This window comes from Panthera uncia (genome assembly GCF_023721935.1).
Source record: "Panthera uncia isolate 11264 chromosome B2 unlocalized genomic scaffold, Puncia_PCG_1.0 HiC_scaffold_24, whole genome shotgun sequence".
Taxonomy (NCBI): Eukaryota; Metazoa; Chordata; class Mammalia; order Carnivora; family Felidae; genus Panthera; species Panthera uncia.
In genome coordinates, this window is record NW_026057580.1 from 104,015,378 (window position 1) to 104,038,115 (window position 22,738).

At 45.2% G+C, this 22,738-nt stretch overlaps 1 protein-coding gene across 1 annotated transcript in view; it reads left to right on the forward strand.

The window, feature by feature from the left end:
- MTHFD1L (methylenetetrahydrofolate dehydrogenase (NADP+ dependent) 1 like) overlaps positions 1-22,738 on the forward strand; it is a 185,927-nt gene that overhangs the window by 64,418 nt on the left and 98,771 nt on the right. The window contains exons 18-20 of the mRNA XM_049653057.1: positions 159-299; positions 3,633-3,701; positions 10,173-10,284. Of these exons, the coding sequence (XP_049509014.1) occupies positions 159-299; positions 3,633-3,701; positions 10,173-10,284 (322 nt within the window). The remainder of the gene's footprint in view (positions 1-158; positions 300-3,632; positions 3,702-10,172; positions 10,285-22,738) is intronic.

Sequence of the window (22,738 nt, forward strand, 5' to 3'; positions counted from 1 at the left end):
CCAGGAAGATGGGCCCGTTGAGGATAGACCCCCAGGAAGATGGGCCCATGGAGGATAGACCCCCCCAGGCCTGCGGGAGCCTACTTACTGAAATATGGCTCCTTGTACAAATGGCCATCCAGATGACATGGTCAGTGAGCAGTACTTCTGCTTTTCAGGCACAATTTGACATCGCAGTGGCCAGCGAGATCATGGCGGTGCTGGCCTTGACCGACAGCCTCACGGACATGAAGGAGCGGCTGGGAAGAATGGTGGTGGCCAGTGACAAAAATGGGCAACCCGTGACAGCAGAAGATTTGGTGAGTGTGTCCTTCTCAGGAACTCAGGAGAGCTCGCCGTGTCCCTGTGGTAGGTTCAGGAGAATGAGGGTTTTCTTCTTACCAGCGTGTGTCAAGGAAATTCAGATGATTTCTGCAGACACATTTGTCCCTCACCAACCTGTTTGTCATGCGGCAATGTGTTTGTACCTCTCTGCAGCCAAAGCACATGAAATTTATCTCCTAAGCCTTTCCTGATCGTTGCCTGTCCTGATCTCTGCTCCCTGGCTGGGGTGGGGCAGCCTCCTGTTAGCTCTCGGCTTTTTTTACAAAGGGTGATCTGTGCCAGCTTTAAATCGAGGACAAATCGCCTTTCAAAAGACCTAAGAAGTAAGTGGCTCCCCCTTCACGAAAGGGAAGCCAGGGACGCCTGGGTGGCTCAGTGAGTTAAGCATGCAGCTCTTGATGGCATCTCAGGTCACGATCACACAGTCATGAGATCGAGCCCCGCCTCAGGCTCCATGTGCTGAGCGTGAAGCGTGCTTAGGATTCTTTCTCTGACCCTCCCCCGCTCGTTCTTTCTTTCTCTCAAAATAAATAAACATTTAAAAAAACAAAAAAGAAAGGTGAAGTGAAAATTGGCCCTGGCTTCTTAACCCTGTGCCTTACATTTGGGCGTTACATCATAACACCGGATCTTGCCTTAATCAGTCTTCCCCATCTCGCTCCCTTTTGAGTTCAGTGATGCTCTTTGAGCTTTCATGGTGTCCTGGCCCATCACTGTCTCTTGCTGGGCTTCCTCTAATTTGGCGTGCTCATCTCTCTTCCTCTTCGGAATCACCACCTTTTCTGTGAACTTAAACCCCATTGGTGGCATAGTTGTTTCATGTGCTTGGACCTGTTTCGAAGTGCATAGGGTATGACACAGGCGTTTGGAAAGCTGTTCCACGCTCCAAACTTCAGCTGACTTTCCCACATCTGGGTCACATACCATGATGGCAGCTCGATGTTCCCTGGCAGTTGGAAACCAGTTGTGGGAGGAAAAAGGCAAATTAGTATTTTATTAATTCCAGGGGCTTAGGATGTAATTGGAATCCTTTGCCAAAAGTTACTTTTTGGCTGCTTCTGAGAACCTGACTGACTCATCACATAGGTCTTGTCAATCAAATATTAAATATGTCAATTAAATTAAATGTGTTTTTATCAGCAGTCCCTGGGATGCTTAGAATAAAGCTTAATGAGAAAACCCAAATCCAGGTTGCTGTAAAGGTATGGTATTTTTGAAACTGAGCCTGGGTGGCTCAGTCGGCCAAGCATCCGACTGTTGATTTTGGCTCAAGTCATGATCTCGTGTGAGATCGAGCCCCTTATCAGGCTTTGTGCTGTCAGCGTGAAGCCTGCTTGGGATTCTCTCTCTCTCTCTCTCTCTCTCTCTCTCTCTCTCTCTTCCCCTCCCACTTGCACTCTTTCTCTCTAAATAAATAAATAAATAAATAATCTTTTTTTTTTTTAATTATCAATATCTTGTCAACTGTGTAAGCTAAACATATTATGGTTTCTGTATCAATATATTTCTTTGTATGTTCTTAATACTGGGTATTAATAAATATGTATCAAGAATAGTTTGGAACTTAATCTGGAAATATTGTTTCCCTAGATTTATTTTGTGTGTGTGTGATACAAGTCTCAGATCTGGAAATAAACCCAAAGTTGACTCTTTGGGGTCATCTTTTGCCTTCCTTGTTCATAAAAAGCACCTATTTCTTCCAATTGTGTTTCATCAACCTGGAACTACCAATAGTTAGTCTTTCATAAAAAATTAAGGAAGGATTTTTAGAGCATCTATCTTTTCATTTCACTATTTTATAGCTTTTTTTAAACACATTTTTTTAACGTTTATTCATTTTTGAGAGACAGAGACAGAGCATGAGCGGGGGGAGGGGCACAGAGAGAGAGAGAGGGAGACACAGGATCTGAAGCAGGCTCCAGGCTGAGCTGTCAGCACAGAGCCCGACGCAGGGCTCGAACTCACAGACCGTGAGATCATGACCTGAGCCCAAGTTGGACGCCTAACCGAGTGAGCCACCCAGGCACCCGTTTTATAACTTTTTATATACTTTGCTCTTGGTCAAAAGGATTTATGTATTGCCATGAGAATTGGAATAAATGGCTTCTGGAAGTTTCTCATAAGACGATCGCTTCTGCCATCCTCTGGAGGAATGTGTCCACACTCTGTCCCCCTGGACTCAGCAAACGGACCAGAGTGGCCATGACCGCACCAGAGCTGCTCTCTTTGCTTGGGCTCGATGACAGTCAGTGTGTTGGGCGCAACAAGATAAGAGGCATCACCCACGCGGAGGGAGAATGTAATTGACTCACGTATTTTGAAAAGAGGAAGATCGGCTAGATTCTGCCACCTGATACATTGAGATATGTTTCGTGGCATTTTTATCTTTCAGGGGCGACATTGCCGTGCATTTACTCCTATCGTAGCCTTACAATCACGGACGAGTGTTTTGAAGGCATTTGCCCAGTGTCTGTAGAAGAGGTGGAAGGGTTTTGTTTTGTTTTGTTTTGTTTTGTTTTGTTTTGTTTCTCTAAAGCTCCCTCTGTGGCCTTCTTTGGCACACTTTTTCCGGTTGTTCTCAGATTTCTTCTCTGTTTCTCCCTTCTCCCGTCTTTTCCAGGAATGGGGAAGGGTATACAGTAGGGGCCTCACCCAGAGCTTTGTAGGACTGGGAGGGGGCAGTAGCCACATTTTATACACAGGCGGCATCGACTCTGTTCCGGGCAGACAGGCAGCATGAGAGATGGAAAAGGAGAAGCCTTCCAAATGTAGTTTTCTGAGTGCCTCTGGCTCTGCGGGATGAAACACTGGGAAACCAAGTGTTCGTTGGTTGGTTTGAGAAAAATGGGTGCTTTCGGACATTCCCCTTTATCCTTCTCCATTCCCACTCAGTAAATAGCCTTATTGTCATACTTTGTCTGATTTCTTCAGGCAAGAGTATAATCTCTGATAATGAAAAAATAATGTGTGTTTTGCCAGAAGACACTTTTAGGCAGACTGAAAGATCTGCTGTATGGCAAGCCTCTTAAACACCATCAAGGAAGGTGGTTTTTTTAAAAAAAAAAAAAAAAAGCAGGGACTGCTACTTCTCTATCACTTCACATCTCAGAATGGTTGACATGCATTCAGGTGGGGGAGAGAAGGATACGGCCGCCAGAGCCGTGGTACCCATAGCTCCGAGCTGAGAGCAGCCTGTGGGAATGCCCACCTCCGAGGCGGGCTGGTGAGAAATGGCCGTGAGATTCACCTTTGCACGGATGATCTTTTGTCAGTCACTTAAAGCGGGTTTTTTTTCCTCTCTCCTTTAGGGGGTCACAGGCGCATTGACGGTTTTGATGAAAGATGCAATAAAACCAAATCTGATGCAGACCCTAGAAGTAAGTGATTTTCTTTTTATAGAAATTGTTGACAGCGTTCGCATTCATCGGATCGCTTGTGCACCCCCCACACAGCGTGAGCGTTTCCAGCCAACGTGAGCCCGCAGGGAGCATCCGAAAAAGTCCTTGGTCCTCCAAAAAAAAAAAAAAACAAACTTAAAAGTGTATTTACAGATTCTTTCCTTAGGTAATGCAGTACTAATTGACTGGAGTGGAGACTTTAAAACGCCGTATCTAACACCTCAGTAAGTTATGTAGCCACGTTTACGTGATGTTTTCTCTTTTGCCTTTTTTGGACTTAGCTTTTCATAATCCATTAGGTTTGGGGTTTGGGGGGGTTTCCCCCCCCCGAGCAAAAACACACAGCGTATGCCAAGAAATGCTCCCCAGGCAAGCTTTTGTAAGATTTGCCCTGCCCTTGTCTTCATCGAACTTAAATTTTCTCATCAAAATACCCGTATCCCAGTCTGGTTTTCTGGTCACTCAAGGGAGGCGGAGGCAACCAGAAGAGAAGGAAGGGGCGAGACAAACAATATCCAGCCATTTATTCGTTCATTCAGCTGATAGAACGCTCGGCTTGAGCGTACCCTCTGCCGTTCGCTAACCGTGACCTTGGCCACGCCTCTGTTCTCTCCCGTGTGAAGGGATGATGGTACCGAAGACTAACTTAATGGGGTCATTATGAAGGTTCGGTATTCATCTAACACGCGACACAGGCAGGCCTTGGAGCAGTGGCTCAGGACAACCAAGTCCCTGCCCTCTCGGAGCTTGCGCTTCAGTGGGGGAGACAGATGGCAGAGAAGTGTGTCGATATGTAGCATGTCAGCCGCCGGCAAAGACTGAAGAAGAAAAGTCAGAGGGGTTGAGGGAGCAGAGAGCGATGTGGTGTGTGTGTGTGTGTGTGTCTGGCTGGTGTCTGGTGACCAGAGATGGGAGCAAAGCAAGAGACCGAGCTGTGTGTGAGGAGCAGCTTTGCGGGCGGAGGGTGACAGTTAGTGCAAAGCCTTTGGGCAGGAACGTGCTGTGCAGTCGGAGGGCACCCGCCGAGAGCAGGAATCCAGACGCAGGACACCAGGACAGAAATGGTGGAACCAGACCGAGCAGGAAGGTGCGCAGTTGAGGGCGCGGGGAGGGGAGAGCGCGAGCACCTTTCCGTGGGGCCTCTGCCTCCCGCAGCGTGAGCTCCATGCGACCAAGTGTTCGTTTCTCTGTCCCCGTCCATGTGGCCTCTTCGCGAGGTCTGACGCAGGTAATGTTTCTTCCTTCTGGAACACTTGGTTCTTCTGACTTCTGTGGTGCCTTGTGTCCCTGGACCTCCTGCTGGCCTCCCCTCCGTTCCCTTTGCTGGCCTGTCCTCAGCTCAGCTTCTGAATGTTGGCGAGTGTGAGCCCTCCCTTCCCCCACCATCAGCCACGTGATGACCCCCCAGACTCGCGTTCAGAATCTCCTGACCTCAGAATTTCAGAGTCGTAGGTGTGCCTGCCAAGAGCCGTTGCGTATCAAACTTAGTATCAAATAGGGTCTTTGAGTTTCAGCCTGGCCACGGTTCCAGCCAAAGTGCTAGGAATCCTCCTGGAGCCTGTCTCCATCCCTGCAGAGGCTTCTTCCGTGTGTGTGCCCGGCCTCCAGCGTACCCTCCCGCCCAGCTAGCCTCACTGCCTCCGCTCTCCCTTCCAGAATGCTTTCTCTGCTCCGCCACCCGAGAGCTCGGAAACTGAATCGGGCTCTGTTGCTCTCCTGCCTAAGAGCCTTGGGTGGTTTACCCTGGTCCTCCCTCTGGCTGGAAACCTCTCAGGGTCTGGCCCTTGCCTGCCTCTTCCCCCATCCTCCCTCTCCCTGCCCGGGACATCCCTTGCAGACACCCGATTTCCCATGTCTGGTTCCCTCCTGTACTTTAGGACTCATGTCCTTTATTGTATTTATTTTTCTTTCCGAGGTTTTATTTTAATTCAACTTCGTTAACATACGGTGTAGTCTTGGATTCAGGAGTAGAATCCAGTGATTTGTCTCTTACACCCAGCGCTCATCCCAAAGAGTGCCCTTCTTAATGCCCGTCACCCATTTAGCGCATGCCCCCTCCCATCCAACACCCCTCAGTTTGTTCTCTGTATTTAAGAGTCTCTTCTGGTTTGCCTCCCTCTCTCTCTGTTTTTATCTCTTTTTTTCCCCTTCCCCTACGTTCTCTGTCATGTTTCTTAAATTCCACATAGGAGTGAAATCATATGCCCTTTACATATCAGCATCCTGGAGAGGCCTTCCCGGGACACTGCGTCCAACCCAGCCCCAGTCCCTGTGTCCTGTCACTGTCCTGTCATTCTCTGCACGTCAGGGAGTATCAGCGTAAGAGTCCCTACTTCTTTGTTCATCCACCAGGATGAGAGCAGGACCTTTTCCACGTGGTTCATCACCGGATTGTGGCTCCTAGAAAGTTCCTTGCGTGTATTAGGCGCTCGGCAAGCATTTGTTGAATAATTAAACGACTGCTGACTAATTTTTACTACGTCGCTCCTAAAAATACAGATCTGTGTAATAAACAACTGAGTGGATAAGAAAAAAGCTTAGAGACGTGACCCTGCTTCCTCGTAACACTTCCCCCTCAAAAATGAACATACTGTTATCATCATTATTTGGGATCATCAGATTATTGTTTTAAATAATTATCTTTCTCAAATTAAAAATTACCTGCACTTTATAAGATAATAACCCATTCTAAAAGTCTAGTTTCCATTAGGGAATGAGTCAGTGGGCCGGGCTGCTCCCAAATGATTCTTGTACTCACATTTTGTGTCCATTTTTCACTTAAGACCAGGCCATTTGTCATTACGTTAACAGACAATGGGCATTGCTTAAAAAAATAACAAAACAGCATTCGGTTAAAATACCTGCATTTATGAACTCTGCTATGTGGGTCCTAACCATTCCCAATGAACCTGGCTGACGAATGGCACTAGGAATGTAAGTCAGCCTGTAACGTAAAAACCATTGTTCAGTATATGGATGGTGCTTTAGTGTTCATGTTTGAATACCCTTGACTGTTGGTCCCCTAGCAGGTTATCAAGGGTTACCTTACTACTGGTTGCCAGGAGACCCGTAGTTCTCCGTCCTGGCTGCACGTTAGAATCTCCTGGAAAGATTTAGAGATACTAATGCTAGGCTCCACCCAGACCAAGTGAGCCAGAATGTCAGGGAGGTAGCGCCTGGGTATCCCAGGTGATTCTCATGTATGGCCAGAGTAAGAACTTCCCTGTGGAATATTTTAAGAAGACAGAGAAATGGAAATGTCTTAACATTTTAACCCTGGGTGAGCCATATATGTATCCATGTGCTGTCCAGTATGGTAGCCTTTGGCCACACGTGGTTATTTTTACCTCAATTACTTTAAATTGAATACAATTTCAAATTTGGTTCTGCAGTCGTATGAGCTACCTTTCTATTTATATAGTTATTTTTAAAAAATTGGGGGGCACCTGGGTGACTCAGTTGGTTAAGCATGCGGCTTCGGCTCAGGTCGTGATCTCTCAGTTCGTGGGTTCGAGCCCCGCGTCGGGCTCTGTGCTGATGGCTCGGAGCCTGGAGCCTGCTTTGGATTCTGTATCTCCCTTTCTCTCTGCCCCTCCCCTGTTTGTGCTCTGTCTCTCTTTCTCAAAAATAAATACTAAACATTAAAAAAAAATTAAAAAGATTTTTTGCTAGCTACATTTTAAGTGCCCTGTAACCACATGTGGACAGTGGCTATTATGTTGGATGGTGCGGATACTGAATATTTCCAGCACAGCAGAAAGCTCTTTTTCCTTTCTTTTTTCAAGGCACACTGCCGTATGCGGCACCTTGTTTGGAGAATATTCGGTTTTGGGGGGTTTTTTTTGTTTGTTTTGTTTTTAAGTAATCTCTATACTAAACATGGGGGCTTGCACTCACAACCCTGAGGAGGCTCTTTTATACAAAGCTCTCTGAGGGCTCTGGTAAGCAAATGATTAATTGAGGTATTAATCTTTGGAAAAATTGGAAAAGTCCATTAAGGAGGATATCCATAGCCTTGTCATCATGAGAAACCAAGACGGGTCCTGCATTATTTTCCTCTGTGTTCTGCATATGAAATAAAGTATTGAATTCATGGTAGGTATTTCTATATCTTTGGACCAGTCACAGAGCTCCTTAGACTAAGTATTCAACTCACTGTACTGTATCATAGCCACAAATATTAGGTGAGTGTGTGAGCATCTCTGGATTTGAATGTCTAACAATGATCTATAAAGTTTTCCATTCAGACTCCATGCTATAGGAATTTCAAAACCAAGGCTCTAATGCTGCTTTAGTAATTAACCTGCTGTGTGGCCTTTAGTTTTAAATTAAAACACTGCCGATCTAGTTCTTACAGTGGTTATCTCAGGAATAGTGAAGTGTTGATGCTGATCCAGTCATACCCTGTCACCGCTACCACCACCAGACCAGTGTTTGATGCTTCTCAGACCAGTGGACCCACTGAGTGCTGCTGTGTGTAGACAAGTGAAGGCATCTGCCTTCCCAGGGATGGAGCCTGTGACGTCCCCACTACGCTTTCCCCGGCTCTGCTACCTTAACACAGGCAGCCATATTCCAGGACGGCAAGGGGAGATGGTGATGGAGACTTAGTGTTTTCTTCAGAGCATTTAAAAGGTTTATCTGTGGGGCACCTGGGTGGCTCAGTAGGTTAAACATCAGACTTCGGCTCAGGTCATGATCTTGAAGGTCGTGGGTTCGAGCCTTGCATCAGGCTCTGTACTAAGAGCTCAGAGCCGGGACCCTGCTTTGGATTCTGTGTCTCCCCCCCTCTCTGCCCCTCCCCCACTTGCGCTCTATCTCTCCCTCTCAAAAATGAATAAATACTGAAGAAAATAAATAAATAAATAAAAGGTTCATCTGTACAGAAGTGAGAAATTACAGATAGGTACACAGAGAGGTCTGGACACTAAACACACACATAAATATATCTGTCGGCACCTATGTTTGGATTTCAGATTCCCAGCTTTATTTTACAGACATTTGTATGACCTCACGAGGACCGTGTCATTGTCCCTCCTGAGGACTTCAGGAAGGAAAGTAAATAGAGAACTCACAGAGTGGCTTTGATAAACTCTTCTCTTTTTCATTCTCAGAGATGACTTTTCTTTCACTGCCTTTCTTCCTGCTTTTGTTCAGCTTTCTCATCTTTGAAATATGTTCCGCCAGCAGCCCATCATGGTTCATGGGAATTTTCCATGGCTCCCAGCCTCCCCCCCCCCCCCCCACGCCACATCACTCCCTGTCTTCCCTCCTGTCAGTAAAGGGGCAGCCTGTATTTTCACAGGTGGGGCCATGGCTTCGTGTATACAGACCCCAGTGGCCCTGGCTGGGCTCTAAATAAAACCTGAGCATTTGATTGCATGTGGATAAATTCCTTTAGATAGGGCCACAGTCTGCTCTCCCTGATGAAGGACAAGTGTAGAAATGGCATTTAAAGTGAATATATTGGCAGATTTTCTTTACCGACTTAAATCTAAAGGTTTTGATAATTCCCTTATATTGTTGTGGGGTTTTCTTTTGCCTGTTTAGTAAGAATTGCTCTAGCATTTGACCAAGAGGGACAATTTTCTTTGCTTTTATTATCTGAATAGTTACCGGGTTTTTAACATGGAAGCCAGTTAAACAATGAGAAAGACTTAGAATTTTTACAAATCAGAAGAGCAAATTTATTGTGTAAATATAAAATTAGGCTCTAGTGAACTTCAACGTTACATGGTTGTCCTGCCATTCCACACAGCTCATTAATTGTATTGATTTTTTTTGCTTTCTTTCGATTTTTCTAGAAGTGATTGACTTCTTTTGGAAGGAAAAAATACACCTAAATAAGCCTCTTAGACCATCAGGGTCTAATTCTGTTCCTTTAAAAACTGTAATGCCAAATACTGTGAAGGGAGGTAAATAGTTTACTTCACAGTCAGTGAGTCAGCTGAGTGCTTTCTCAAAGTTATAGTAGGAAATAATCAATTCTTCCAGCTTTTCTCCTAGTTCAGCATTAAATGTCGGATGACCACTCTTGGAGAATACACCAGGAATTTGGCCCTTTGGGAGAGTCGGGGTGTTTTCATTTTCTTTGAGAGAATTTGGGTTTTTTTTAATTTCTTTTTAACGTTTATTTATTTTTGAGACAGAGAGAGACAGAACGTGAACGGGGGAGGGTCAGAGAGAGAGAGGGAGACACAGAATCCGAAACAGGCTCCAGGCTCTGAGCGGTCAGCACAGAGTCCGATGCGGGGCTCGAACTCACGAACCGCGAGCTCATGACCTGAGCTGAAGTCGGACGCTTAACCGACTGAGCCCCCCAGGCGCCCCGAGAATTTGTACACTGACTGTGCAGTATTGATAAAAGCAGAATGGCTTCGGTGGCTCACCGCCTTGGTTCATTCCTCCCTTTGTCTTTGGGGGTTTTAATTTGTCCTTCAACTTCCGTAGGGAACACCTGTGTTTGTGCACGCTGGCCCCTTTGCTAACATCGCCCATGGCAACTCTTCAGTGCTGGCTGACAAAATCGCGTTGAAACTGGTTGGTGAAGAAGGATTTGTGGGTAAGTCATTTCTTTGTAAATTTAGTTGTTGTAGAATATGGAAGAGGTCTAAAAGTCGGTGGCAGAAAAACAGCGATACCCACTCTGACCTGAAACATACTGTCTCAGACCCACCTTTCACAGAGGGTCTCAATATTGGAAAAGCCCTGTGGTCTGGTCTATACTAGATGTGTTGATGGAACCGTAGCTTCTCACATCAAGTCCGTATGGGTTTGAATAAGCGGCCTGACACTCGCTGGCAGAGCGATCTGGGACACATTTTTAGCGACCCTCTGAGCCTCAGTTTTCTCCTCTGTAAAGCGGTGATTGCAACATGGTTTCAAACCTTGTAGAGTTATTATGAGAACCAAGTGAGATGATTGATCCATTCAGCAAATATTTATCGCGAACCTAGCATGTGCAAGGCATGCCACTCGGAGCCTGGAAACACATGACGAGCGAAGCAGACCCGGCCCGGCCTTCGTGGAGCGTAGGTGCGGAGTTGTCATCTGTGTGTGAGTAACAGAAGTACCAAACGTCCGCCGTCATTAGCAGTAGAAATCAGTTTGCTCTTCCTCAGATCGGAGGATTAGTTTGTGTCTGACGGAGGGGAGCCTGCCGCCCATGGACTTGGAAGATTTCACTGGTAGGACTTCACACTCTCTGCTGCTGCCAAGCTCCCCTTGGCGGTGTCTGCTTCTCTTTGGTTTCCATTGGCCATTCCAGACGGAAAGGGGGGGCGACTGCCGTAGACTACATTCTACTGTAGAATGTGCCCATTCTACTGCTGGCCCCGATGCCCCCCGCGAGGTTACGGCAACAAAAGACAAACAGGTAACAAGGAGTCTTGGTCTAAACGCCAGAATCTGGCATCAGACAGACCGCACCGGCAGATCTTCACGCGCCAACGGGTGATTTCCACTCGCCACGTTGGTGCCTGTAATCGTCAAGTCTCACGGTCGCGGCTTTCGCGCTAATCACGAGCCTCCTATCGACCTCAGAGAAGTGAGTTCTTTCACTAGAAAAGGTTCTGAGCCCTGCACTCTTCTGCCCAGCCATTATAAAGTTCATTCAGGGTTGTTGAGACTGTTTTTAAGAACTCCCTGTAGGCATACAGTCCGGATCAAATGAGAATTTATGTGGTTCATTCCTCCGGGTCTGTACTTGGCTGCTGGGGTACCAAATCCACTATAAGACTGGCTAGACATGCCGTCGAAATGGATTTGCTCGATCGATCACAGCATAATTGCAGAGCTAATGGACAAGGAGTCTGCACAGGGCAGGCACTGAAAAGCGGGGTGCTTCTGTGAAGTGGTGGTCCTGACGCATCCACTCCACAAATAAAAGAGCTTCTAGAAGAAAGCACTCTGTTTTGTGCCGACAGAGCTCTCTGTACCGATCTTTACTTTGTCCTCATATATTTCTAGAATACGCGTTTCCGTGGCAAAGCATCTTTAAAGGTGTATGCTGAGGGGGCGTGCAAAACATACTAGCTTCCCGTGTGACCTTGGACACACCATTAGCCTCTCTGGGCGTGTCCCTGGGAGACATTCTCACGTGAAAAGTGAGAAACTGGACCGGACGAGGAATTGCGTGTGGATGGGCAGCCGTGACCCTGAGATCGAAGCTGGGGGATCACGACCCTAACTGGTAGTTACCTAACTTCTCCAGGGTTCAACTTCCTCTTTTGGTAATAGAATACCTTGCAGTAATGTAATGAGTACTATCAAATGAGGACTTGCTGTGTAAACCATGGAGGACCAGGGAAATGTCAGTGATTTCGCTGATGATTTCTGTGACCTCTTCTAGTCTTAAGGGGCTGTAAGCCGGGGGAAAAGTCAGTGCCGGAAATCTGTCCCCTGCCAGATGGTTTAGGGGACCGGTTCGAGAGTCGGTATCTGGCTCCTTCCAAGTTGGGTCACTTCAGGTAACTTAACCCTTCTTAGCCTCAGTTTCCTTATCTGTAGAATAGGGCTTTACATAAGACTCGCTTCACAGCTTTGAAATCAGGTTTAAGTGAGACTGTGCACGCTAAGCCCTCGCACAGCGCCTGACAAGGGGTGAGAGCAATTCTAAACCACTTATCATTATCATCCTCTCCGTCGCCGATACGTGACTAATCAAGGTTAACTTTCCCTTTTTTTCTTTTGTTTCTTCTTTCCCTTTGGTTAGTGAGTTTATTTTTAACTGTGGGAGAATCCATCTAACATAGAATTGATCGTCTTAGCCATGACTAAGTGTACCACTCAGTAGTCAAATGCTTCCGTGTTATTACAGAACCATCATCACCATCCATCTCAAGGACTCTTCATCTTGCAAAACTGAAATTCTAAAAAAAAATTTTTTAATTCCTCTGATCACTTTCTGCCATAAGAATAGTCTCATTTTAATTTTAAAAAGCGTGTGTGCCGTCTCGCACAAAAATAAGAAAACTCCAACTTTCATCCGTATGTAAGCTTCTCCTCTCTTACGTTGGACCTGCCTTTGACCGATAACGGGAAGGGAAAGGTGGCTTCTTCTCTGTCCCCCATCATCTTGTCCTTAGTCCCTCAGTCTGCCTCTGGCCCCTCCAGGGTTGAAGCTTTGACATTCAGTGGTACCCATCCGGTCTCTTCCAGCAGAGGACCCACACTCTTGGCAGAAACCCTCCGCGCAATATCCTTTTTAGACAGTCCCGCTGCTAATTCAATACCTGATCTCCAGGCATCATAGACCTTCAACCCGTGTTCTTCCCTTTGGTGGGAGTACAGTTACACGTCTCATTTGAGTCTCTGTTCTTTTGCCAGGGGCTGTTTCCTTTCAGCCTGCAGGCTTACTCATCCCCAGTCGACCACTGTGGGTCTCTGCCTCAGTGAGCCTTTCCAGTCCTGCTTCTAAAGCCTCACTCTCTAGCTCTGCACCCTTTCCACCGGGGGGGTGGGCAATGGGACTCTGCACACTGGTCATTTTCTTTGAAGAAATCCTTTCGTGGCTTCTAACTTTGAAACTTCAAGGGAGCTGTTGGGCTAAAGGATGCAGAATCTGTTTCCAAACAATGTCTTTGCAAATGTTGCTAGGTTTAGTATCAGCCTTTAGTGCGAGAAAAACTGACACTGTTTGGGGGCTTCAGACAAAAGGGAAACCAAAAGAGCCCCATTTTAACATCGTCTCAAGGAAGATAAATGCAGGAGACCTAGGTTTATCTGAAGCCTGTGGGAAAATGTACGCCCTTAGAAAAGTCATTGTTTATAGAAGTCTGTCTCTCTTACTGTGTAAGAAGCCCAAACCTAGGAGAAGAAGATTGATAACTTGGATTATATTTAAAAATAAATTGTGGGGGCACCTGGGTGGCTCAGTCAGTTAAGTGTCCAACTTCAGCTCAGGTCATGACGTCACGGTCTGTGAGTTCGAGCCCCACGTTGGGTTCTGTGCTGACAGCTCAGAGCCTGGAGCCTGCTTTGGATTCTGCGTTTCCCTCTCTCTGTACCCCTCCCCCGCTCGCTCGTGCGCACGCACTCGCTCTCTCTCTCTCTCTCTCTGTCTCAAACGTAAATAAACATTAAAATTTTTTTAATAAAAATAAATTGTGTCTGATAAAAGATAGGGGATTTAAAAAACAAGAGAGCGAGTATGAAAAAACATTTGCAGAGGTAATAGACAAATGACTAACAATTGGAGTATATATAAACCACCAAGGATTATAGATTGATTTTTTTAAAGCAAGTAATCCAGTAGAGAAATGGGCAAAGGGTTTGAAAGGGTAATTCACAGAGAAAGAGCAATCTGACAGAATTTCTGGGTCAGACTGAAAGTGGGCAAATGATCTGGCATTTTCAGTTCTATGTAATACCCTGGAGAAGAAGTAACTGAAGATTTATTTAAGTCCTTTGGAATAATTTACTTGAGTACACGTTCATTGAGCTCCTGCTATATGTCAAGTAATGTATGGTAGAAGCTTGGAATCAGATATGTAGGACATGTTTCTTGGCCTGCAATAATTTACAATGTGGTGTGAGAGATAAGCCCATAAAGAGAATCTCGATGGAAGTACAATGCACGTATGAGATTAGGTATCATACTGATGAATGAAGAACCTTCAGAGATGACGGGCATCTCTTACAATTTTCCCCACACTGCAGGTTTCATGAAGTACGTTTAGTCTAAGATATTTCTGTGTCCCAACACACACAGGAAGGGAATTATTTTGTCTACTCTGCAATAATTATTCCAAGATAATGGAATCAATATTCCATTTAGACTTAAAATCGAGTGAAGTTTATTTGATTACAGTTGGCTCTCGAACAAGTTGGGGGTTAGGGCACCGACCTCCATCCTGCGTAGTTGAAAATCCGCATGTAACTTTGGACTCCCCAGAACTTAACTACTAATAGCCTACAGTTGACAAGAGCCCAAACACAGTCAACGAACACATATTTTGTGTATTGTGTGTATCATACACTGTAACCTTACAGTGGAGCCAGCTAGATAAAATAGTATTAAGAAAATCGTAAGGGAGGGGCGCCTGGGTGGCTCAGTTGGTTGGGCGGCCAACTTCGGCTCAGGTCACGATCTTGCGGTCCGTGAGTTCAAGCCCCGCATCAGGCTTTGTGCTGACAGCTCAGAGCCTAGAGCCTGTTTCGGATTCTGTGTTCCCCCCAACCCCTTTTTTCCCCCCTCCCCCGCTCGTGCTCTGTCTCACTCTGTCTCTCAAAAACAAATGTTAAAAAAATATATATTAGGAAAATCATAAGGGAAAGAAAATATTTTTATAATACTGTAGGTATCGAAAAGAAAATCTGTATATAAGTGAACCTACCCAGTTCAAACCCACGCTTTTCACCAGTCAAACGTAATTGCGCAAATTTCTCAGACTTGACCAGAATAGTCCATGAGAATTTGGGGGAGCATGCTGTGGTCCCTGTGATCGCTATCTCTATTTCTCCTTTAGCCAGTAGTCCTCATGGGAGTCCACTTAACCTCCATTCGTTGCTATGAAAGCAAACATTTCTTCGGCATCAAACCCTAATCATGGGTTATATTTTTAAAAAGAAGAAGAAAGAAAAAGAAAACAACATTGAGTTTCTAGGCTTTAATAAATTATCTCATTTTTAAACTATTTGTAAGGATTTCAAACTTACACAGGATCCTTGGTTTTTTAAATTTGCTTTCTGTTTTCTTAATTTGGTTTTGATTCCCATTTCGAGTGAATACCTTTCCTTCACTCTGGAATTCAGCATACGCTTGTACGTCTTTATAGCCAGGAGTTCTTAACTGGTGGTTACCAGCCATCCCTCCCATAATTAAATACAGAGTTATATACATAAATATATGGTGTGGTTTTTTTTAAGTTTATTTATTTTGAGAGAGAGAGAGAGAGTGGGGGAGGGGTAGAGAGAGAGAATCCCAAGCAGGCTCCACACGGTCAGCTCAGAGCCCAACGCGGGGCTCGATCTCATGAACCTTGAGGTCATGACCCAAGCCAAAGGCAAGAGTTGGCCACTTAACTGACTGAGCCATCCAGGCACCCCTGTATTTTTTTTTTTTTTTCAACAGAAGGTCTCCCTGATTCTCATTACATTTTCAAAGGTGTCCACGACCCAAAAAAGATAAAGACTCAGGGTCTTCTTCTCGTGGCCCAATGGATGCCATGCACTATTTCACCATACTTGCTTAATAATAATCTATACAAAGATTTGGTGGCTTTTGAAGTTCCACCCACATTTGACATTCAGTGCCCTCTTCCAAAGTGCTGGTCAAGATGTTGCCTAAATTGACTGTGTGTCTTCTTGTCACCTGAACACAAACCCACAGCGGGTTCTCCACACGCCGCCTGGGCACATAAGCACGAGAAGATAGTACAGCAAAAGGGCACATTAGACCAATGCCCAATTGAATCATCCACTGAGCTTTGCCCTGAACATTTCACGATGAGGGCTTAGAGTTCAGAATAAATAACCATGGTCATTCCAAGACAAACCGAGGAAGATTGGGAAACAAGGCCTCATTAATATGTTCGTTACAAACACTGCCATTCTCTGAGCGGGTTCCCGAGCTCCAGACCTGTATCCCAGCCCGGTCGCCATATGCATTCCCTCTGAGGCCTGAGACCATTCGGTGGGGTGGGTGCTGGTATCGTTGTTCTACAGATGACACAACTGAAGCCTAGAGAGATTACAAACTGTGTCCTCTGACATTCACCCAGTCAGTGATGGAGGGTACAACCTCAGGGCCCCCCTTGCACCAAAGCCTATGCACATCATCACTTGACTCTGTCTGCAGTGATTTTCTCCTCTCTCTTTACTGAGTTGCATCTTCTTAACGGTCCTCTTCCTTGTCCAGTGCCCCTTTTGCAAACCGTTTAGATCTTACTCCCTGGGCTTCGGGAACCTCCGCTGGCAGTTGCCCCCCAGTCACCAGCGTATTGTCTGTTTCCGTTTTCATTGCCATCAAATTTTAAGTATCCTTTCATTTTGGAGAGAAGAGGACCAGACCAAACTAAACATTCTGAGAATTTCACCCAGCCTTTAAAAAAATCTGATGTCAAGTAGCCTTCCAGCTTTCTAAGCTGGAATTGTCCCTGACCTCACTCTGTTTACATTATTTAGAAACGCAGATCTCAGCCCAGGCTCTACTTTTGTTAGGATACCTCCCACTTTTTTTTTTTTTTTCCCTCTAGTGATTGTATCCGTAATTAAAGCAAGGACGGGAAGTGCAGAGGTATATTGGTCACGTGCTAACCTTCGGGAAACTCCTAATCACCAGTGCTGTTCTTTAACCGCTGTGTTCAGGAAGCCCAGTAAGAGAAGGCGGTTTTCGTGGTCGCGGAAGTTCGGGTTTCTCTGATGTACCTTGAGACCTAATTTCTTTCGCCCTCGCTCCCATTGCCGCTCTTTATTCCAGCCCACCTTCCTCTTTCCATGCTTTTGTGTAAAGACGCCCTCCCTTCTTTCACCAGCCATTCCTCTGCCCTCAAAAAAGTAAGTGAGGGGAAAAAATGAAATATTCTGAGTATACGGTATCCAGGAGTATATGCTCATTAGTATAATAAATGCCTGTGTTCCCATCACTCACTCAGCTGTGTCAGAACCACAACATATTGCTGTGAGTGCTTTAGTGTTTTTTTGCTTTTTTAAAATTTTTTTTAATGTTTATTTATTTCTGAGACAGAGACAGAGCATGAGTGGGAGAGGGGCAGAGAGAGAGGGAGACAGAGAATCCGAAGCAGGCTCCAGGCTCCGAGCTGTCAGCACAGAGTCCAACGCGGGGCTCGAACCCACAAACCATGAGATCATGACCTGAGCTGAAGTCGGTCGCTCAACCAACTGGGCCACCCAGGCACCCCCTTTTTTTTTTTTTTTTTTTTTTTTTAATAAAACATTAGACACAGAGTTGAGGTCCCTGTGAGTCCCTCCCTAATTTCATTCCCTTTTGCACTTTTCTAGAGGAAGCCACTATCCTAATTTAGGGATTATCATTTCCGGGAAGAGTTTATGCTTTTATTACATAAATATGTATCCACAAAACATCTACAACAGAGATTCTCGGACCTTCTCTGTTCATGTTGTGTCGCAGCAACTATTTCCTAAGGCATGTTGGGCCAAGAGAAATACTTAATGCTTCCATTTATTAAGTAGTTAGGTCCAAGCAACTTCCTGGATGTTTATGTCCTGACAACTTAGTAGCTGTCTGGAAAAAAAAAAAAAAAAAAGGATACATATACATTGAAAGAAAAATATTACTTCATTTTAAAATAGCCACCATACGGGGCGCCTGGGTGGCTTGGTCGGCTGGGCGTCCTACTTCAGCTCAGGTCATGATCTCACGGTCCGTGGGTTCGAGCCCCGCATCGGGCTCTGTGTTGATGGCTCGGAGCCTGGAGCCTGCTTCGGATTCTGTGTCTCCCTCTCTCTCTGCCCCTCCCCTGTTCATGCTCTGACTCTCTCTGTCTCAAAAATAAACATTAAAAAAAAAATTTTTTTTTTTAAAAATAGCCACCATAGGGGGCGCCTGGGTAGCTCAGTCGGTTAAGCGTCTGACTTAATTAATTTCAGCTTAGGTCATGATCTCACGGTTTGTGAGTTCGAGCCCTACATCAGGATCTGCACTGTCAGCACGGAGCCTGCTTGGGATTCTCTCCCTCCTGTTTCTCTGCTCCTCTCCTGTTCATTCTCTCTCTCTCTCAAAATAAGTAAATACTTTTTTTTTTTTTAATTTTTTTTTTTTTTTTACATTTGTTTATTTTTTGAGAGACATAGAGCACAAGTTCGGGAGGGGCAGAGGGAGAAGGACACACAGAACCCGAAGCAGGCTCCAGGCTCCGAGCTGTCAGCACAGAGCCCAACGCGGAGCTCGAACTCACAAATCGTGAGATCGTGACCTGAGCCGAAGTCGGACGCTTAACCGACTGAGCCACCCAGGCGCCCCAATCAATACACATTTTTAACAAATAAAATAGCCACTGTAGCTTATTAATAAGATGTGGGTCCTTGTTGAGCACTGAACTTCTCATTCCTTGAGATTGGTCCACACTTCAGAGCTCATTTCCTGTTCCGCATTGGTTTTCACACCATTCCTGCTCTTGCTGCAGCAACTGCCAAAAATTTGGCTCCACAAATATATGATGTCATTGAAAGGACCATGGAGCGTTAAAATTGAGACCGCGAAGTACCTCAAAGTAGTAGAACTTGTAGGGTTCAACAGATGTCAAGTGTGACCGAGTTTCCTTCCAAAATTGAAAATAACCCACGGGTCCTCTGAGTTCAGTGTGGTGCCTCAGGATACCTCAGCACATAAATTTGAGAACCACGGATATACAGCATGCGATTGTAGCATTTTATACACTAATAAATCTTACTATCTGCATTGTGCTGCAATAGCGTTCAGCAAATTTTTGCTGTGAAGGGCAAGACCGATAATTTAGGCTTTGTGAGTCATAGCCTCTCTGCAAATAGTCAACTGCAAAAGCAGCCGTAGAGAAGGCCTACACGAATAAAGGAAGCCGGTTTCCAATAGATTGATTTATTCATGGGCTCTGACATGTGAATTTCATGTAATTTTCACATGCGGTGAAGTATTTTTCCTCCTTTTTATTTCCCCCAACATTCAAAAAATGTTTTTTAAAAAAGTAAAGAGAATGAAAAAGTCGTAGGCCACTCAAAAGCAGGAGGCGTGCTATTTTTGTTCAACCTTACATTTCCGCATTTATCGAAGTAACTGTGATCAAGTAAGCCTCCTCCACCCCACAGGGCAGTCTTCCGTGGCATGAATATAGCACATAAATTTGTGCGTTCTTCCTTCAGGGGCACTGAGATTCCTTTTGGTACCCTTGGTATTTGGTACAAATAATGCTACCGGGAACATTATCATTTAGGTCTCTGAAAATGAGCGTAAAAGTCGTGGAGGGTCTGTTCCTAGGAGTAAGATGTTAGGGGTTATATTTTCTGAACATGAACACTTGGCCATTATGCGTTACAAATATCTTCTCCCACGTGTGGCTTATCTTTTAAATGTGTTCATTGTACCTTTTCTTTTTCCATCCTTTCTCTTCACGATTCCTGCTTTTGGAATCATAAAGATACTCTATAAATCTGTATTGGCTTATAAAATGTTGCCACTTACATTTAGGTCTCTAACTGTCTCGCAGTTTATGTTTATGCTGTCCCGTTTCTTGAGTTCACCATTTGTGAAAGTTTTTCTTCCTTGGTGATTCTTCCAGAGGTGGCTGTCAGCTCAATAGATTTAAATCAGTTAGAAGTTCAGCTCCCCTCATCCCATGCCCTGAGGTGACCAAGGCCAGTGCAGGTGCTGGGACTTGTATCTAGAGCTGCTTTTTTTTTTTTTTTTTTTTTTACATTTATTTTTGAGAGAGAGAGAGACACCCAGAGTGTGAGCAGGGGAGGGGCAGAGAGAGGAGTCACAGAATCCAAAGCAAGCCCCAGGCTCTGAGCTGTCAGCCCAGAGCCTGACGCGGGGCTCGAGCTCATGAATCGCGAGATCATGACCTGAGCCAAAGTCAGACGCTTAACCGACTGAGCCACCCAGGCGCCCCTGGCGATGCTTTTTAATCCACTTATTCTGGCAGCGTGAGGGTTCCCTCCCCCTTCTGCCTCCTCAGAGAAGAGCAGCCTAACAGATGGTTTCTCTGGCACTGCTCATCAGCCTTGGATACCAGCACTTTCTGCAAGAAGGGGATCCACATGTTGTCTGTCCCTGACCGTTGACCTGCTGTTGCTGAACTTCCCTTGGCAGCGGGACCTGGTTTTTGGAGACGTGACCTGTGCTGACCCTGTGTTGTCCAATTCCGAACATTTATCATAAAAGGTCCCGCGGACCTTTGAAAAGAAAGGGTTAAATTTTCCGGTCTATTTACTTTTCTGTCTCACAAGATACTTTGAATAAAACTATCTTCACGTGCAATGCTTTCAGGTTCTCTATTTGATTACTATTTGTATTGCTGATATGTTCTTTAAATGTAAATCAAATCCCAAAATTTTTGAGATAAGGAAGAAAGAACCCTTTACTCGTGAAGATAACAGAAATTTTAGATCTTTAATGCTCTAGCTCAGCAGAAAAAGGAGTACGTGGTGATAACCAATTTTCTAGAATTGCATTGCAGAAGAAAAATCCAAAACAAATGAGTATGAAATGATTGCAAAACATTCATCCCTTTCTTACACTAAAGTAATTGAGGAGTTTTTAATGAGAAGCCTGGTTTCTATTTGTTTTTCTCCGTGGTGCCTTTGGGATAGTAAAGTATGAAAAGTCATGGCCCCATTTCTCTGCCTTCCCACGAAGTGCCCACTGTCCTGGATGTTCAGACTTTTTCATTATTGCTGCCAACTTACGTATCTTCTTCTGTGTGTGTCAACTCTTTCATAATTTTTTTTTTAAACTTAGGATTTGTTGATTAACACTCACCACATTTTACAACCTGATCTTTCAAAGCGTTGGTGGAATTCAGTTTGAGTACTATTCAGTTGCCCTAACATTTTTGGGTTCCTATTTTGGGCGGTAACCATTTGTAGGTCGTTTCCTGCTATATACACTGAAAAATCAAGATAATGGAGATGACTTTCCTCAGAGCAGCCAAACGTACTCAATTGTAGGCTCCAGCTGCCTGGGTTTGTTTGTATGTTTCTTCTTATTTTCAAGTGTAATTGACATGCAGGGTTATATTAGTTTCAGGGGTACGATATAATGCTTCAACGGTTCGATACGTCGTTCAGTGCTCCTTGTGAGAAGTGTGCTCTTAATCCCCTTCCCCTGTTTCACCCATCCCCCCCCCCACCTCCCCTGTGGCCACCACCAGCTCTCTATATTTAATAGTCTGGGTTTTGTTGTTGTTGTTCATTTTGTTTGTTAAATTTCACGTATGAGTGGAATCATATGGTATTTGTCTTTCTCTGACTTATTTCACTTAGCATTATACTCTCTAGCTCCATCCTTGGCATGGCAAATGGCAAGGTTTATTCCTTTTTATGGCTGAGTAGTATTCCAGTGTGTGTGTGTGTGTGTGTGTGTGCGCGCGCGCATGCGCGCGCACCCCACATCTCTTTACCCATTCATCCATCGATGGACGCTAGAGTTGCTTCCGTTATCTTGGCTATTGAAAACAAGGATACAGGGGCGCCTGGGTGGCTCAGTCGCCTGAGCTGCCGACTTCGGCTCAGGTCACGATCTCGCGGTCCGTGAGTTTGAGCCCCGTGTCGGGCTCTGTGCTGACAGCTCAGAGCCTGGAGCCTGCTTCTGATTCTGTGTCCCCTCTCTCTCTGCCCCTCCCCCGTTCATGCTCTGTCTCTCTCTGTCTCAAAAATAAATAAACGTTAAAAAAAAAAATTTTTTTTAAAAAACAAGGCTACAATAAACTTAGGGGCACATATATCTTTTCAACGAATATCCAAAGCAAACCAAAACACTCATCAGCTGCCTACGTTTAAATGTCCTCCGCCGTGTGCTGGACATGTCTTTGGGTAGTTCACCTAACCTCCCTAAATCACAGTTTTCTACAATACCTACCGCGAGGCTTGCTCTGTGGATGGGGTGCGGTAATGCTGGAAAAAGTACAGACTCAGATGCACACTCAACAGTGGATGCTGGCTATTATTAGCACCTTGGGGTGCTACGGATCTTTACTTTTAAGATAATTCTTCACAAATACTAATTCGTTTTCAAGTGAAAAATAGCCGCTGGGGTGGCTCAGTCGGTTAAGCAGCCAACTTTGGCTCAGGTCATGATCTCATGGTCTGGGAGTTCAAATCACGCATCAGGCTCTCTGCGGACGGCTCCAAGTCTGGAACCTGCTTTGGATGCTGGCTCTCCCTCTCTCTCTCTCTGCCTCTCCCCCGCTTGCGTGCTCTCTCTCTTTCTCTTTCTCTCTCAAAAATAAATAAACATTAAAAAAAAAAAAAAAACTCATATGAAACCCACAGAGGGATTTGAGTTCTGGCAATGGGAAACCCTACTGCTTGTCCCTTCTCATACAGAGGCGTCGGGACCA